At 43.8% G+C, this 16,306-nt stretch overlaps 2 protein-coding genes across 2 annotated transcripts; one reads left to right on the top strand and one right to left on the bottom strand.

Moving 5' to 3' along the window:
- Positions 1–9,703: 9,703 nt before the first annotated feature.
- On the bottom strand, positions 9,704–11,498 carry LOC130590504 (uncharacterized). The gene is made up of 2 exons (XM_057392975.1): positions 10,547–11,498; positions 9,704–10,467 (listed from the first exon to the last, which is right to left on the bottom strand). The coding sequence occupies exons 1-2, from the start codon at positions 11,496–11,498 to the stop codon at positions 9,704–9,706; spliced, it is 1,716 nt and encodes a 571-aa protein (XP_057248958.1).
- Positions 11,499–13,461: 1,963 nt separating this feature from the next.
- On the top strand, positions 13,462–15,498 carry LOC125491568 (uncharacterized; the record flags this gene model as incomplete). The annotated part of the gene is made up of 2 exons (XM_048638687.2): positions 13,462–13,926; positions 14,318–15,498. Coding segments are annotated over 2 exons (1,476 nt in total), but the record flags the coding sequence as incomplete, so codon positions are not given.
- Between the last annotated feature and the right edge of the window lie 808 nt (positions 15,499–16,306).

Genomic DNA, 16,306 nt, shown 5'->3' with positions numbered 1-16,306 from the left:
ATTCACCTGGTACCATCACGTTTTCCGAAATTCACCAAGTACCCTTGTGGTTTGGCAAAATCATCAGAATACCCTTAATGACTAATGGTTGTCAACTCCGTTAGTCATTAAGGCTAAATCAACTAAATCAACCCATAACTAACCTAATTAATGCTAATTAATTCTAATTAACTCTAATTAAACCTAGTTAATATTTTTAAACCCTAATTAACCTATCTACCTCCCTAACCCCACCACATGACCCCACCTAACCCTAATGTCCTAACCACCCAAACCCACACCACCCTTAACCCTCCCACCACCGGCTCCCTCCTACCACCCTTGCCCCTCCCCTCACGCAGCGCCTCCCCCCCCCCCCCGCGCAGCGCTTCCCCTCACCCCCCGTCGAATTTCGCGCTCCCCCTTCGATAAAGTGATAAGAAATTACACTTCGAGACACCAAACTATTGTTGCAGGTGATACTAAGGATAGGAGTTAGCTCAAGTGGATAGCACTCCCCCTTGGCCCCTGAGGTCAAGGGTTCGATCCTTACCCCCAGCATTATGTTGGGGTATTTCCTTAGCATGCTATGCATGCCTTACCAGCCAATGTGTTGGTGTTTATGAAAAATGGTACCCATGATGAAAGGTTTTTTCTCTTCAAAATTGCATGATTTGAACTCAAATGATCCCAATTCAACGGCGAATTTCTCATTTTCTTTCTTGTAGAAACTTGAAATTCACTCAAAATATTAACAATTCTCGATTCAACTCAAGGAAATGTAGTATCTGCATTGCTCAAACTTGCCCTAAATCAATCGCAGCATCAATGTTGTCTCTCGACGACGAGCCAATCCACGCTGGTATGAGCGCTGGGTTCATGAACATTCTACTACTGTGTGGTTCTTAGTGTTTTCAATTATTTCTCTCTCCTTTTGTGATTTTAAACATTTTTTTGGGTTTTGATTGAAAAATCAGCGCATGGACCTATTATATGGACCGACCACATATTAGAATATGTGGTAAAATATAACTGGTATATGTATATAAAAACTCTCTTAAAAGTGAAATTGAACTCTTATCATAAACAACTTGAAAAATATTCAACTAATATAAATTTATAAAATCTCATATAAGACCACTTGACTATAATGTATGATAATATAAGGATAACTTGTTGTCCTAAATGAGTTATTTATAGAGGTAACCCATTATCTAAAAGTGATCCTCTTAAATTAGAAAGTGACCATTTTAACATACAAAGTGGTCCCCTCAAATTAGAAAGTGACCATTTTAACTTATAAAATGATTCCTTTAGGTTACAAACGGATATGGTCTTACCATAATTTTACTATAGAATAAATAATCATTGCCATAATTTTATTATAGAATAAATAATCGACAGATTTGACACAAAGGGTTCCAAGTAAAATTAAATATTTTTGTTTCGGTATCGAAAACGGTGTCGGACCCTTTGAGAGTTGTCCGACAAGAGATGGATGTCCGAGGGATCTGCAACAATGACAAACGTGAGCTACCCTCGGGGGTGTTTCGAGGAAACCCCCTCCGACGCTCAAGTCAGCTAAATGCTTAAGAGAATTCTAGAGAGAGAGAGAGAGCTTAGAGAGAGAGAGATAGGTTATTTTTAGTATGAGAGAATGTACCTGCAGGAATAGTACTGGATGGCTATTTATAGGCGTACTATTCACCTGACAGGGCGTGTGATCTTGTGACACTTGTACTGTTGTGATTAATCTGTCAGAGGGAAGATTCCCTTTGCTTTGTCGTTTTCTATGACCGTGATGGCAGTCTCGGCCCGAAGGATGAATTAGGATTTGCTTCCCTTTTGCGAGCCCACGTCACTTAGGTTTGCTCCCGGCCAATAGGTAATGTCCGCTAGCAAACTTGGGTCATGCCAATACAACTAGCCCCCCAGCATCTTTGACGGTCGTGACCGTCATGGATGTTCTAACTTGGTGACGTGGATGAATTAGGGTTCCTTTGCTGGTTGGTTTTTTTCCTTGTTTCCACGTGTCACTCTCGGGTGATTCGTTGGTTTTTGAAAAAGTGTAATCATTACTTAACTCTGGAATCCCGCTCGTTTTTTCCTTTTTGGACTTTAGGGTATGCTGCGCAAGCGACATTTGTCATGAATCCGTAGAGGCAGTTGATACGGTTTTAATCCTCCTCTTATTTCGGTATTTGAAAGCAAAATCCCTTTTTATTTCCACTTTTACTCAACTTCTTCTCCTTCCTTCGTACTCTTCTCTGGTTTTCTCCATTTTCTTGCGAACTTTGAACTCACTGTTTCGTGGCTCTAGATTGTTTCTTTTGCTTCGAAATTATCAAAGTTTGTTGCTTTTCTTCCCCCTCTTCACAATTTCCGGAAAAGTTTGCTTTTTTGGCTGTGTTTCTGGGTTTGCTCTATGGGAATTTCTTCATCGTTGTTGCGACATTTTTTTGGCGAACTTTTCCTGAGAAGCGGTTCTTCGGGGCGTTTTTAGCTTTCACGTGTGTCTCTGTCCAGGTACCTCTTACCTTTTAGTTTTTCTTTTCGTTTTTCGTTTTTATTTTTCTTCCTTGAAATCATGTCGGACCAGTCAGATAGTCAGAACTCTTTAGGAACTAACTTTATGACTGAGAGTGAGCCTTCTTCCCTTCCTTTGGCGGGCCCAGCTCATCAGATTCTAGCCCCCATGGGAGGACTCGCCTCTTGGCCGACTTCCTCACTTCTGACCGGGAGAAAGAGCTTAGATCTAAGTTTTTAAACGACCGCTTCTCCCGAACTGGCCAACTTGACCACTCAGTTCTTGACCGCTAGGATGAGTGGGGACAATCAGACACTTAAAGAATTGAGACACCAAATTCTGGCCCGTAGGACTCTTAGGCATCCTCCCCCTGATGTTGTTCCCGGTCTGGACGTTCAACCCTTGAGAGAGCATGCCTGGTTGGAGAGTTTAGCGGATGCTGGCGTCGTAACCGATCCCAGTGTCTTTGACCGTCTTGGCCGAGATCCAACTCCTTCTCATTCCTCTCACCCTCCTGTTGTCAATTTAGGTTCTGATAGCGACTCAATCACCAGCATGGATACTGATGCTCCTCCCTCTACTCCGACGGGATCAGGGTTTTCATCCCCGCCGATTGACATAGGGTGAAAGCTCCAGTATGCCTTCCCCTTCTCGTCCTGAGCCCATTCCTGTCCGCGATGATGTTCTTCATTCTGGGATATGGTTGCCTCCCGACTATAGTCACGGACCCAAAACCACTGTTATTTGTAAGGGTTGGCGGTCTGCAGCTTTGGAGTTAGAATATTGTAAGGTGGCGAAGGAGTTGTATGGTTTTCCTCCTGAGTACAACCTGGTGATCCCAGCTGAGGGAGCCAGAGTAGTTGATTGCCCGGCAGGGCATGTAGCCATATACGCCCATCATCTGGAGTTTGGGTTGCGATTTCCCATGGACTTGGTGTTGGTGAAGATCTTGCAGGCCTTCAATGTCTGCCTTGCCCAGCTGACTCCATTGGCCGTGAGGAATATAATTGCTTACATCTGGGTCTGCCGCTACTTGGGCTTCCCTGAGACCTTAAACTTGTTCACCTACATTGGCTGAGACGAAATGGCTCTGCGGAGAGAGGATGGTGGTCTCTGATGACGGCCAAGGATAAAATGACCGTTTATCCCAAAATGAGTGGCCTGAAGAGCTGACAGGGAGCCTTCTACTGGCTTAAGGTCCCGGACGATTTTCCTCTTCGCCGCCATTTCACCAAACCTTATCCTCGAATGGACGATATTCCCAAATATGATCTGTCCGAGGCTGAGAAAAAGGCTGTAAAATACTTTGGCACTGTGGATATGGTTGTTGAGGGAGAAGCAACTAAAATAAAAGCTCCCCGTACTTGGCTTCCTCATGCCAAATACATTATAGGTAACGGACCGCTGTCTGCCGTCTTTCTATGCCGGACTCATCCAGAAGGTGTGTAGTGTTATTCCTGGTCCGACATGGTACTTGGAATTCTTTTTTGCTTTTATTTCTTTTTCCGTACTGACGTACTAATTGGTTTACACTTTTTCTTGAATTTGCAGGTGACGTCAGCTTAGATTTGGAAGAGTTGGGATTAGACGATCAGTTACGTCCAATGTCTAACATCCCTGAAGATCCCGTTTTCGACCATGATACCGTTCACGGTTTAACTGGTGGTCCGCGAGGCACTGATCGGAATGCTGGACGGGGTGGCCGAGCTGGACGGACTGTCCGTCGTGCTGGTCGCACACCGGGTCGTGCTCCCGGCCGGGGTGAGCCGACTCCATCCCGCTCAGCCATCCAGGTTCCCATTAACCGAGGTGGTAGCACCACTTCGCATCGCCGCCCCAGGGATCCTGAGGTTGAAGTTCCTCACAAACGTCAGTCTGTGGAAGTTAATTCTGCAGACGTGACCGTGACTGGGAACCAAGGGCTTCCTACCTCTCCTGCCCGGAACCGATCGGAGGTTCAATTGTCTCCTTCTTCCCTTCTTCGCAGTCTCGGGACTGCCTTTGGATCTAGCTCCTCCACCCGCCAGAAGGTGTATGAGCTTCTGAGCCGGCCAAGCTTTCTTTCGGACTTAGGTCCGGGAATCTACTGCCGGGCCCAAGAGTGGATTGAGACTAATGTTGTCCCTCTTTGCGCGTCCGTGAAAGCTGCTCTCTTCCATCCTCCTTCAACTGCTGGCCAACTTTTCAGGCCAAATCTAGACGTGAGGGAGGATGAGTCCATTTTTGCGGACATCCCAGCTAATGGTGGTACTTTGGGGTACCGCCTTCTGAAAGGACTCCAACTGCCTTTCGACCGTCCGGCAGATAAGTTGGTGGCACCCGCTGCTCAGTTAGCTCACGACCTTGTCGTGGTAAGTACATGCATTTTTCTTTCTCTCTTTTTTTTTTTTTTTTTTTTTAACTCCTTTTTGTGTTATGCTTCTAGGCCGGGAAGTCTGCTGTTGAGCTTATAGCTCAATATTTGGAGTACCAGCGCATGGCTGAGAGCGCTGGCGGGACCATCCAAGGCTTGGAGGCCGACAAGACTGGCCTTTCTGCTCAGATTGTCTCAATTGGAAACCAGCTGAAATCTGAGAAGAAGGCCAAGGCTGAGGCTGATAAGGAGCTGGAGGAGCTGCGCTTAAAAGCCAAAGATTTAGAGGACCTTCAGCTGAAGTACTCTAATTGGAAACTGCTCTCCAAGCGTCCAAGGATGAGAGGGAGACTGCTGTGAAGGCTGCTGCTGCTGAAGCCCGTCAAGCTGCTGTGGCGGACTTTAGGAGGTCTGAGGAGTTTGTTGGTCTTCTCGGCGAGCGGTATGACGGTGGCTGGGTGGCCGCTAAGAGGTGTGTCTGCCATTCCCATCCCAGCTTTGACTGGGAGCAGATGGACCGCCTTTGGCGAGGGCTCCATAGGCAACCCTTAGCAGATGAGCCCTACATCTGCTCCGAGGAGATCATTGCCAACATTCTGCCTACCGCTGAAGATGATGCGCCCCCTTCATGAAGACTTTGGCGGTCATCTTCAACCTCCTCCATAGCGTCCAATAGCTTGTAATAGTTTAGATTGTCAGCCTTTGAATGGCATGTAAACTTTGTTTTGACTTTTGCTACTGGATCCATAAATGCCTTGTTTTGAGTGGCTGACTAATTTTGTTTGTAGTTGGCCGCCAAGCCAGTAATTTATGATTCTCCTTTGATAGACAAATTTTCCTTGTATTCAATTTGAAACTTCTTGTCTGTTACACAATTATATTGTTAATGTTCGTTTTGCTCATTATTGTCCGTTTAATCCTTTTGTTTTGCAACAATTGTTTGGCCTGTCATATGGCCGCTATCGCTTATTTTGCCTGTTATGTGGCTGTTAGAGTTTGTTTTGCCTGTTATATGGTCGCTAACGTTTGTTTTGCCTGTTATATGGCCGTTAGCGTTTATTTTGCCTGTTATGTGGCCACTAACGTTTATTTTGCCTGTTATATGGCCGTTAGTGCTTGTTTTGCCTGTCATATGGCTTTGCATAATTGCTTAGCCTGTTATATGGCTGATTATTGCTTAGCCTGTTATATGGCTGGCACGATTACTTAGCCTGTTATGTGGCTCTTAACTCTGTTTAGCCTGTTATATGGCTGATAACACTCGTAACAACTAGTTCACTTTACTTAGCGAAAATATGGAGGGTAATGGACAAATAGAAACATAATATATCGGAATGCTAACAGAGTTTTATTTATGTATAATGTCATCAAAGGCTCTCGGCCCATTACATTTCTCTTTGACTATACATACTACTTTTTAAGGACGTCAGCATTCCAGCGGTTCCTCAGCTCTTTCCCATCCATTCCCTTGAGAATGAAGGATCCCAGACCTTTCTTTCGAGCTAGGATATATGGGCCTTCCCAATTGGCAGTTAATTTACCCTCTGCATGAGCTTTTCCAGTGGCGGCGTCCTTCGCAGAACTAACTCACCTTCAGCTAACGGCCTTTCCATTACCCTTTTGTTGTAGGCCTTGCGGATCCGGTCCTTGTACACAGCTGTTCTCAGCTCCGCCTTCAACCTTATTTATGGCAAGAAATCCAGATCCTCCCTTAGTGCTTGGTCATTCCTTTCCAGGGCTTGATGTTTTATCCGGTAGGTGGGCAGGCCTACTTCTACCGGCAGCACTGCCTCTGCACCAAAGGCCAACTTGAAAGGGCTTTCTCCCGTTGCTTCTTTCTCAGTTGTCCTATTTGCCCATAGAACGGCCGGTACCATCTCAGCCCACTTTCCCTTAAACTCATCGAGCTTCTTTTTCAAGGCGTTCAAAATTTGCTTATTAGCGGCCTCTGCCTGACCGTTACTCTGGGGATGGCACACTGCTGAATACGCAAATTTCACGCGGAAATCCGAGAGGAAAGCCTGAATGGGTCTGCAGTCAAACTGAACTCCATGGTCAAACACGATCGCAGCCGGGATACCGAACCTAGTCATGATGTTCTGCCAGATGAACTTTTTTACTTGGTTGGCCTTTATCTTTGCTGTCGGTTATTCTTCGATCCACTTCGTAAAGTAATCAATACCCACAATCAAGAAACGCCTACCTCCCATCGCAGTAGTGAACGGTCCCAAGATATCCATCCCCCACTGTGCAACGGTATCGGACATAGGATGGGCTGCAAGTCGTTGGCGGGCCTGTTTATCACTGGTGCAAACTTCTGGCACTTATCACATTTCTTCACATAACTTTGCGCGTCGGCCAACATGCTGGGCCAGTAAAATCCAGCTCTAAGTGCCTTTAAAGCCAATGCTTTACCTCCAATGTGGTTTCCACAAACACCTTCGTGGATTTCTTCCATTATTTTCACGGCCTCAGCAGATGTTGCGCACTTTAGCAACGGCAGGCTAAACGATTTTTTGTATAACTCGTTCTGGTATATCACGTACCAATTTGCTTGTTTCTGCAACTTCTTGGCGGCCATGGGATCCGCTGGGAGTATTCCTGTCTGCTTGTACTTCACTAGCTCTGTAAACCATTCCCCTTGCTGGTCAATGATGTTTATCACGGCCACTTTCTGGGCAATGCTCTTTTCTTTGAGGATGTCAACCGTTACCATTCCTTCTACCTGGAATGAATCTGAGCTAGCTAGTTTAGATAGGGAGTCCGCCTTCATGTTCTCAGCCCTTGGAATTGCTTCTACTTCAAATTGTTCCAGCTGTGCTATTATTTCTTTGGCTTTCTCACATATTGACCATGTTGGGCTCTCGGACCTCAAATTCTCCTTAAGCTGACTGCTAACCAACTGTGAGTCTGTTTTCAAGAGGACGCTTTTAGCTCCTGCTGCAATGCACATTCTTAAGCCAGCAATGGCTGCTTCATATTCTGATTCATTGTTTGAGGCTGGGAAAGCAAATTTGATGGCGTACTCGAAGGTGTTTCCTTCTGGGCTGGTTATCACAATACCGGCCCCAGCTCCACTCGCGGCCGAAGAACCATCTACCTTCAGCAGCCATGATTCTTTTTCTTTTATCTCTGCCTCCTCATATGCCTCAGTCATGAAGTCCGCCAACGCTTGAGCTTTTATGGCCGTTCGCGGCTTGTACTGAATATCATATTCCGACAATTCGACAACCCATTTCAATAAGCGCCCAGAGGTGTCCATCCTTTGCAGAGCTTTCTCCAATGGTTGATTTGTTAATACCTGTATTGGATGAGTCAAAATAGGGCCTTAACTTCGCGAGCCGCTATAATAACCGCCAATGCCATTTTCTCTATCTGCTGATACCGGCTTTCAGGGCCGTTAAGGATGTGGCTGACGAAGTATATTGGGTGCTGCTGCTTTTCCTTCTCTGTTATCAGCACTGCCGCTACCGTTTTGGGGGAGGCCGAGATATACAATTGCAGTGTGTCTCCAGCCTCTGGCCTTGATATCGTTGGCAGCCTTGCGAGGTGTTCTTTAACGGCCGAGAAAGCTTTACTCTGCTCTTCTCCCCATTCGAACTTCTTATTCCCCCTAAGCAATGAGAAAAACGAAAGGGCCTTATCAGCTGATTTCGATATGAATCTTGTCAAAGCGGTCATCCTTCCCGTTAATCTTTGGATGTCTTTGACGCCTTTGGGCTCTGGAAGACTCAAAATTGCTTGAACCTTGTCCGGGTTCGCATCAATACCTCTTTTGCTCACCATAAACCCCAAAAATTTTCCTGCTCTTACGCCAAAGACACATTTCTTTGGATTCAATTTCATGCTGTATTTTCTCAAAGTTTTGAATGTTTCTTCCAGATCCGCCAGATGCTCTCGGTCTGTTTTACTCTTAAAATAGATCGTCCACATACACTTCTATATTACGCCCTTTCTGAGCCGCAATACCTTGTCCACAACTTCTGGTAGGTTGCCCAGCGTTTCTCAGGCCGAAAGGCATTGCCTTATAATTGTAAACACCTCCATCCGTGATGAATGCCGTTTTCTTACGGTCCTCTTTTAGCAAACTGATTTGATGATACCCTGAGAAGGCATCCATGAAACTCAGTAGTGCATGTCCGCTAGTGGAATCCACTAGTGTCTATCCTTGGCAGAGGATAACAGTCCTTAGGGCATGCCCTATTCAGGTTTGTAAAGTCCACGCACATACGCCATTGGCCGTTGGCCTTCTTCACCATGACTACGTTTGCCAGCCATTCAGGGTAATCACATGGCTCGATAAAATCGGCCGCTATCAGCTTTTCTACTTCTTCTTTGTGGCCTTATTCTTTTCGGCCGAAAGGCTCTCTTCTTCTGCTTTACCGGTCGGACTGCGCTGTCGAGTTTAAACGATGGACCATCACGGCCGGGTCTATTCCCGGCATCTCGTCCGCGAGAATGCAAATATTCAGCATTTTCTCTTAGGAGAGTTACCAGGTTTACCCGGACCTCTGGGTCCATGTCCATCCCGACCGCGACCGACCGAGCAGGATCATCTGCCAATGCTTCTTGTTTAGTTTCTCCATCAGGCTGTGGCCTCGGCTCATCCTCTGGCCGGGACTCCAACTCTTCTAGCGGCACTTCCTTACTCTTCCGGACAGTGATTACTTCCTCTTCTTCATTACCTTCCTTCCTCAACCTGAGCTCTTCTCTGAGCCCTCTTCTGCTTTCTTGAGGGTGGTTCCGGATTTTCTACCGGGAACCTTCTGGCTGGTTGCTTTAGTGTCGTTAAGTAGCATGATCTTGCCATCTCCTGATTGCCCTTCAATCTTGATGTGGATCCGTCATTGGAAACATATAACATGGTCAGGTGGTAAGTTGAGACGACACCTTGGAGTCATGAATGAATGGGCGTCCAATGATTGCATTGTATGCTCCCGGAACATCCACCACCAGAAACTCGTCATGACGTCTCTGGCTGACTCATCCTCCCCAATACGTACTGGGAGTGAGATTAACCCTTCTGGCACCACTGATGCCCCTGTGAATCCAATGACGGGATACCTGACCGGCTTCAAGTACTCACGGCTCAGCATGAGCTTTTCAAATGTTGATAGGTACAGAATATTTGCGGAGCTTCCCCCATCCACCAAAATTCTATGTACCAGACAGTTTGAGACTTTCAGCGTTACCACCAGCGGATCATCATGAGGGTACACCACATGCTTTGCATCCTCCAGAGTAAATGACATGGCCGGCATTGCTGGTGGATTCTTCCATGGTAAGCTGGCGTTGAAATTGACATGATGTCGGAATTCCTTCAAACTCGCCTTTGCGCCGTTAACACTTCCTCCATGGATAGGACCCCCACTGATAACGTGAATCTCGCTGATCCGGGATTGAACATTTCGAGTCACTGGCTTTACAAGATCACCCTCTTTTGTTTGGGCCTTGTACTGACTGAAATAACCTCTTCTTATTAAATCCTCCAGGTTATCTTTTAAGTGCCGGCAATCCTCAGTTATGTGGCCGTGATCTCCATGGAAATCACACCACTTACTTTTGTCACGATTTTGTGGAACATCTGTCTCGGACGTGCCACTTATCACTGTCCTTATTCATCAGAAAAATTTGACTTCTTGAAGTGGTGAGTTGGGTGTATGCATCGAACCTATCCTTGCGTTCACCTCCTTCCCGGCCACTTTTTTCACGATCTCTGCGATCGCGATCGTACCTTTCATTCTCCCTGTCTCGGTCATTTCCCCTTTTGACCATGTTTGACTCCTGCTTTCTCTCCTCTCGGCCCCGATCCGCCTCGCGGGCCTTCTCCTTCTTCTTGTCATCCTTCTTTCCAGCCTCCTTGTTGCCTACAGCTTTGTCAAATTCTTCCCCTCTTATGTAGTCATTGGCCTTGCCAAGGACGGGACCCAGGGTTGTATACGACTTTCGACCCAGATAATTCCGGAAGGGTGATCCCTCCTTGAGTCCTGTCATTAAGGCCAAAACGGCCACATCCTGCTGTAGTCGAGGTATTGAAACTGCCTCGACATTGAAGCGGCCGATATAGTCCCTCAGGCTCTTATTTTCTCCTTGTTTGACTGATAGCAACTCCCCAGTGGTGCGCTCACGGCGCCTATTGCTTACAAAGTGCGTACTGAACATGGATGACAGCAGAGAAAAGCTAGAGACGCTACCTGGCTTGAGGCTTTTGAACCATGTCTGAGCTATTCCCGTCAAGGTTGAGGGAAAGACTTTAGACCATATGGCATCAACTTGAGTGTAAAGGAACATATGTCCTTCGTAGGCCGCGACGTGGTCATCAGGGTCTGATGTGCCATCATACTTGGAGGACGGCATTTTGATTCGTGTCATAGGATGATTCAATATCTCCGGAGTGAAGGGGGAGAGCTTAGGCTTGATCAAGAGGTGACCCTCAGCCGAATAGTTACTAGCACCGACGGTACTGTACTCACGGCGGGAGTGACCCTGCGTTTCTTCTTCAGAATAGTATATCTCCTCAGTTTCCAGAATTTCCTCCTCATAATCAGATCGGTCTATTTTCTTCTCCATCTCCCGTCCCTCTTTTCCCAAGGACTGCATTTTTCGAAGCGGGGTTCCGTCCGCGTTCCTACCAGCCATAGCCGGTGGTCGCTTACGGGTACCGCCAGAGGGTTGGGGAGGAGCATTTTGTTGAGGATTACCTGTCAGCGTCTGGATAAATGATGCTACCGTTGCAATTGCTCGGAGAGAATTGACTTAGCTGTGCCAAGTTGAATGGTACGTTGGTGTTTGGGGTTTGTTCCTCGTTTCCCGGTGTCCGGTAGTGGAACTGTGGGTTTCCCAACGCCCCAGTGATGACTGGCTGCGAGGAATTCTGGCCTTGCTCAAACTCAGGCTGACCATGGGTAGCGTTGTTTGTGTCTTCCATGACTGATACCTTAGAAAGGGTGAGGTCCCCTCCTTCTAGCGCCAGTTGTTTCGGTATCGAAAACGGTGTCGGACCCTTTGAGAGTTGTCCGACAAGAGATGGATGTCCGTGAGGGATCTGCAACAATGACAAACGTGAGCTACCCTCGGGGGTGTTTCGAGGAAACCCCCTCCGACGCTCAAGTCAGCTAAATGCTTAAGAGAATTCTAGAGAGAGCTTAGAGAGAGAGAGTAGGCTATTTTTAGTATGAGAGAATGTACCTGCAGGAATAGTACTGGATGGCTATTTATAGGCGTACTATTCACCTGACAGGGCGTGTGATCTTGTGACACTTGTACTGTTGTGATTAATCTGTCAGAGGGAAGATTCCCTTTACTTTGTCGTTTTCTATGACCGTGATGGCAGTCTCGGCCCGAAGGATGAATTAGGATTTGCTTCCCTTTTGCGAGCCCACGTCACTTAGGTTTGCTCCCGGCCAATAGGTAACGTCCGCTAGCAAACTTGGGTCATGCCCATACAATTTTTTTAAGGTAACAGTTATTGATGATCTTGTGGAAGTCATAACTTTGATAGGAGTGTGACTTCGCTTGGGACATGCAGGTTGTCTTTCCTGCTACAGCAAGTTACTAGTCATGTGACCTCATTAAAGAGCCACATGACCCCTACTTTTCTTTTCCCCTATACTTCTTCTCCATTCTTCCAGCATTTTGCTTCCCATAATCCATGGCAATGTTCAAGAATCCAACTTCTCTTGCCCAACACACCCTTCTCAAAATAATGTTAAAAAGAGGTATGGAATAAGTGCACCTAACTAGATTTATGAGATAAAATATAAACCACAAAGGGATCGATACTACATGGAAATGTTCAAGAAATCATTATTCCTTTGCTAAACGAAGAAACATATAACAAATTGCATAGTCGGCTTCTGAAATCAGTCGCGCGTAAAAAGTCTGGATCCTATAAATTGAGCAGTAATTCCAATACTAATGCACATTAAAAAAAATCCTGAGGCTAGGATAACCTCTTGTTTAGAAAGGAACGGTATACCGCTTTTACACCCAAAAAAAATGTTATTTTCCTAGGTACAACAATTTAGCTAATACTCTCTCCGTTTTCTTTTATTCTTTCCATTTGGAATCTTTATGTGAGGAAATTGGTCAAAATAAGAAGAACATTCGAAAACTGAGGGAGATAGATAAAATGAAGACATAAATTCTATAAATAAATAAAGATAAGAGCATAACTAGACGTCAATTTGCACTGGATGATCCGAACCAAATCCATATCTATGCTTCTAAAGTTGGATTTGGATCTGAATCCAACAAGTAGATATATTCCAAGATATGTCCATAATATGAAGTTTTTTTTTTTTTTTTTTGCTAAGTAATTAAGTTTCATTCATTCAAATCAACATATTACACCAAACGTCCAAACCTACCTCAAAGACAGTGAACCAACTAGGTTGGACCAAAGTAACAAGAGGAGGTACACAAATTACAAACGCCCAGCTACAGCACCACCTTCAAGATCAATGAACCAAGTAGGTTTGACCACTGCACCAAGAAGTAGGTCAATCCATAATATATTGCATAAAAAAAGCTTCATCAAACTGAAACTCAAGTTAGTTAGTACTAGTAGTTGATTTACACTTGTTTTACCTGTTTTACATAACAGTACTATCGTATTGAGGCATCTACATGGCACGACTCGCCTCCACTAGTTAACGCACTGAAAGCTGCTGCTGAAGATAATGCTGCAACTTTTATCTTTCCCGGACACAACAGAGGTCAATCAGCTCCATTGTCAATGCTTCAAATCATCGGTACAAGACCTTTCCTGCATGACTTACCTGAAATAGACAACCTTCCTAACCCAGAAGGTCCTATTTTGGAAGCGCAAAATCAAGCAGCAGAAGTTTTTGGGGCATCAAAAACATGGTTTCTTGTTGGAGGTACAACTTGTGGAATTCAAGCAGCTATCATGGGTGTATGTAGTCCGGGAGACACCTTAATTCTCCCTCGTAATTCGCACAAATCAGCAACTTCTGCAATGGTCTTAACTGGTCTAGTTCCCAAGTACATATTTCCTAACTATGATTTTGATTGGGATATACCTACTACAGTCTCTCCAGCTGAGGTTAGTATGATGTGATCTCTAGAATGATCACTTTAGGTTAGAAATGAACTCATTTTCAATTTATAGGCATAGATTTAATTGAAATCATATCAAACACTTTTACCTCAATGTTTCATTGGTTTTTAATTCTTAGGTTCTATTTAGTAGGCGGTAATGAATGACAACAATAGTGATAAGTTCATATATGCATGCTATGTAGAAGACTATTACTTGAGTTTAAGCTAAGGGTCATGAAAATTTATGAAGAAAAAGAATATTGTACAGAGATGCATGAAACTTGAAAGGAGTTCATCGTGTTTACAAATTTAGACATCAATGAACCATTACTATTTGTGCAATTAATATCTAAGCTATACCAAACGATTTACTAACAATATTTGATCGATCGTAGGTGAAAAGGGCCATTGAGGAATTGGAATCAGAAGGCCTAAAACCCGGTGCTGTTTTTATTACTTCCCCTACTTATCAAGGAGTATGCAACAACATAAAAGAGATCTCTGCACTATGTCACCTGCATAACATACCTCTTATTGTGGACGAGGCTCATGGTGCTCACTTTGGTTTCCACCCATCTCTTCCATCATCGGCCCTTCAACAAGGGGCCGATGTGGTCATACAATCCACTCACAAAGTGCTTTTCTCTCTTACTCAATCATCCATGTTGCATGTTTCTGATAATAGCTTCATAGATAAAGATAAAATCAGTAAATGCCTTGAAAGCCTTCAAACAACTAGTCCAAGTTCCCTACTTTTAGCTTCACTAGATGCAACTACAAGTAAACTAAAGGAAAACCCAACAAGTATTTTTGACAACACTATAAAATTAGCAAAAGAAGCTAAAAATACAATCCAACAAATTCCAGGACTCTCAGTTTTTGAATCTACTTGCATTGACCCCTTAAGAGTTACTATCGGATTTAATGATCTCGGGCTTTCTGGATATGAAGTAGATGACTTCATATATAGAGATCAAAAGGTGATCTCTGAACTCCCTGGATCGTGCTTTATCACATTTCCATTCACTCCACAAACAGGTAGAGAACACATTGATAGGCTAATCTTGGCGTTTAGGCATCTATCGTCATCGTTCACCCGACATCAAGTGAAGAAGGAATTAAAGACTGGTGTAGATTTGGAACCATGGAATGTTGTAAACTGCATGAAACTATCTCCTAGAGAGGCTTTTTTCATAAGGAAAAGAAGAGTTGATATAAAAGATGTTGTTGGAAAAATATGTGGTGAGTTGATATGCCCATTCCCACCTGGAATTCCCATTATGACTCCTGGGGAAGTGATATCAGATAGAGTGATGCATATTTTGTTGCAATCTAAAGCTAATGGTGCAAAGATAATTGGAGCTTCTGATCCTCTTCTGTCTTCGTTGCTTATATGTGATATTTAACCAAGATGTATTCATGATCTACTGTAAATGCTATTTGATCAATTTAATTATGTAAATCTAGCTTTCCACGAGAAAATCATGGCATATATACTATGTAGCCTAGAGAGGAGAAGATCTACACCAATTGCTTGTAAGTTGTACTGGTATCTATCAAATTATGACAAACTGAAGTATTATTTGCTTGTGGAGTTGTGGTCGCAAAGTATCTTGTGTGTTGTATGGGTGTTGTGCTCTTGAGGATGTGCTTCAAATTAGGTTATCCATTACACCACTTAGGAATTAGGATAGATAAAATAGTTTTTAAAGTTCGTTTTGTTTTTCTATTTTTTCAGAAAACCATATTAGAAATACAGAAACCATAACAAAAAAATAGTCTCTAGTTTTCTGTTGTATGTTTCTTTACATGATTGACTAATATTAGATTCATTATACCATTGACGGAGCCAGGATTTTCAGAGTTGAGGAAAAAATTCGGATGTTGGGCATCCGGAAAAAAGATTAGAAAAAAAACACTATAACACAAATTGTTTAATAATACTTAAAGTTTTAAACAAAAATTGTCATAGATCGGGTTGTTTTCCCTTAGCCTTGGACTTATTTGAATTAGGTGAATGTGAATCACTTGACATTTCCTAATCAAATTGATAAACATTAATCAGTTACATATCAAACCAAAGTAGTCAATTATAAATTAACTCATATTTACGATTTCTAAATTATAAATTCCAAATGACAAACTAAAAAAACCTAAAATATGAATCAACAAATCAACTCAATAAATCATGACCAAACCAACAACAAATCAATTCAATTATTCAACAACCATCAATCTATAATCACAAATTCACAAGTATCACAACCAAACTAGATAGATTAAACTGGTCACTAAAAAGATTAAACTAGTCATTATATTCAGAAATATGATCCATTTTCATCTTAATATTAGACTGCAACCGTTGACTAATTTATAAGTTAAAT

This window comes from Beta vulgaris, chromosome 2 (genome assembly GCF_026745355.1).
Source record: "Beta vulgaris subsp. vulgaris cultivar EL10 chromosome 2, EL10.2, whole genome shotgun sequence".
In the NCBI taxonomy this organism is placed as follows: domain Eukaryota; kingdom Viridiplantae; phylum Streptophyta; class Magnoliopsida; order Caryophyllales; family Amaranthaceae; genus Beta; species Beta vulgaris.
The sequence above is the reverse complement of the archived record's forward strand: the minus strand, read 5'-3'. Positions and strand labels throughout refer to the sequence as shown.

Coding starts and splice junctions, on each gene's coding strand:
- LOC130590504 (XM_057392975.1), bottom strand. CDS start 11,498: ATGGCTGGTAGGAACGCGGACGGAACCCCGCTTCGAAAAATGCAGTCC. Junction 10,468..10,546: donor AAAAAGTGGCCGGGAAGGAG/GTGAACGCAAGG, acceptor GAATAAGGACAG/TGATAAGTGGCACGTCCGAG.